The sequence below is a fragment of the Eimeria mitis genome, genomic scaffold (genome assembly GCF_000499745.2).
Source record: "Eimeria mitis Houghton genomic scaffold, Emh_scaff7891, whole genome shotgun sequence".
NCBI classification, from domain to species: domain Eukaryota; phylum Apicomplexa; class Conoidasida; order Eucoccidiorida; family Eimeriidae; genus Eimeria; species Eimeria mitis.
Window position 1 is genome coordinate 1 of NW_024016168.1, and position 1940 is coordinate 1940.

Below are 1940 nucleotides of genomic sequence, written 5' to 3' on the forward strand. Positions count from 1 at the left end.
CTGCTGCTGTAGGGGGCCCCGCTGCTCAGTTTGTTAGCCGCAGCGACCAGGGGGGCCCCCCGATGGCCCGCACCGCATATGTGTTGTTTAGGTATTTGCTGCAGCAGCCGTGTGTGCTGCAGCAGCAGCAGCAGCAGCAGCAGGAGCAGCAGCAGCAGGAGCAGCAGACGTTGGAGGAGCAGCAGAAGCAGCAAAAGGATGAACTGGCAATAAAAATAAAAAAGGAGACAAATGCACTTTTACTTATACATATAAAGGAGACAGCTGAGTTGAGAGAAAAACAAAGAAACGAAGAGAAGCTGCTGCAGCGACAGCAGCAGCAGCAGATCCTAAAGAGAAAATACACGCTGCAGCAGCTGCAGCAGCAGCACAAGCAGCACGATGAGGAGATGCATGCGCTGTGGAGACACCACAGACAGCAGCAGGAAAACATTCTGCTGCTGCAGCGACAACAGATGGATGATATTGCTGCAGCAAAAAGACAGCAGCAGCAGCAGCAGCAGCAGCAGCAGCAGCAACTGCTGCTGCAGCAGCAGCACAAATGTCAAACTGCAGCAGCAGAAAAAAATATATTCCAGTATTGTGTTGTTGCTCTTCCTGTTGAGAAGCTGCTGCATCTTTTAGGTGTACTAAGACAAGCTGTTGCTGCTGCTGCTGCTGCTGCTGCTGCTGCTGCTTGCCCCGCCGCGCAGCAGCAGCAGCAGCAGCAGCAGCTGTCTCCTCTCCCCTTACCGTCTCTACAACTCCATGAAGCAGCACGCTGGTGCTTCTTCGTGCAGCAGCAGCAGCAGCTGCAGCAGCAGCAGCTGCTGCTGTGCGGCCAGCAGTAGACAACCCTATAAAACGCACTGCAGCAGCAGCAGCAGCAGCAGCAGCAGCAGCAGCAGTAACAGCAGCAGCAGCAGCAGAAGCAGCGACATCTGGTCCTCTTCGTTTTAGTCCATCCTCTCAGCAGCATTAGCTGCTGCTGCTGCTGCTGCAGCAGTAGCAACAGCAGCAGTAGCAACAGCAACAGTAGCAACAGTAGCTGCAGCTGCAGCTGCAGCAGCAAGTGTTGCTGCTGCTGCTGCTGCTGCTGCTTGTCTTGGCGCATCTGAATTTTTGCGTTTTGTTTAGTAGTTGCAGTTTGTGTCTTTATTTTTGTCATAAATTTAATAATTTATTTGTTGCTGCTGCTGCTGCAGCGCGTGCTGCAGCAGCAGCAAGCTGCTTTGCTGCTGTTGCACTAGCAGCAACAGCAGCAGCAACAGCAGCAGCAGCAGCAGCAGCAGCAGCAGCAGCAGGGGTTTTTTATGTCTTTTTTGCAGGTATTTCCCCAACAGGTGGAGAAGAGACAGCTCAACAAACTGTCTCCTTTTTCTGTCTCCTCTCTCTTCTGTCTCTTCTTTCTAGGCACGCAAAATTAGGGTTTAGGGTTTAGGGTTTAGGGTTTAGGGTTTAGGGTTAGGTGTAGGAGCAGAGCACTGTATCCACTCTGGGGCTTGTAAGTACAACAGTTTATCAGGGTTTAGGGTTTACAATTTAGGGTTTAGGGTTTAGGGTTTAGGGTTTAGGGTTTAGGGTTTAGGGTTTAGGGTTGAGCTGTCTGTACACCTCAGTCTGCAGTCGCTTGCGGGGGGAGACAATTCTCATCACAACCGCTTCTTTGGCGGCTTGTAGAACTGCAGCTAGCGGTGGCTAGCTGTGTGGCTAGCTGCGTGGCTAGCTGTGTGGCTAGCTGCGTGGCTAGCTGTGTGGCTAGCTGTGGCTAGCTGTGTGGCTAGCTGTGGCTAGCTGTGTGGCTAGCTGTGGCTAGCTGTGTGTCTAGCTGTGTGGCTAGCTGCGCAGCTAGCTGTGTGGCTAGTTGTGTGGCTAGCTGCGGCTAGCTAGCTGTGTGGCTAGCTGCAGCTAGCTAGCTGCTGCAGCTGCTGCAGCGGTGCTGCTTAGGCCTGAGGCTGAGC

At 53.0% G+C, this 1940-nt stretch overlaps 1 protein-coding gene across 1 annotated transcript; it reads left to right on the forward strand.

Annotated features, from left to right (window-relative positions):
• Window positions 1-62: 62 nt before the first annotated feature.
• Window positions 63-830, forward strand: EMH_0092980 (uncharacterized protein; the record flags this gene model as incomplete). The annotated part of the gene is made up of 1 exon (XM_038023084.1): window positions 63-830. One exon carries the CDS (start codon window positions 63-65, stop codon window positions 828-830), a length of 768 nt encoding a protein of 255 aa, XP_037878938.1.
• Window positions 831-1940: the final 1110 nt, after the last annotated feature.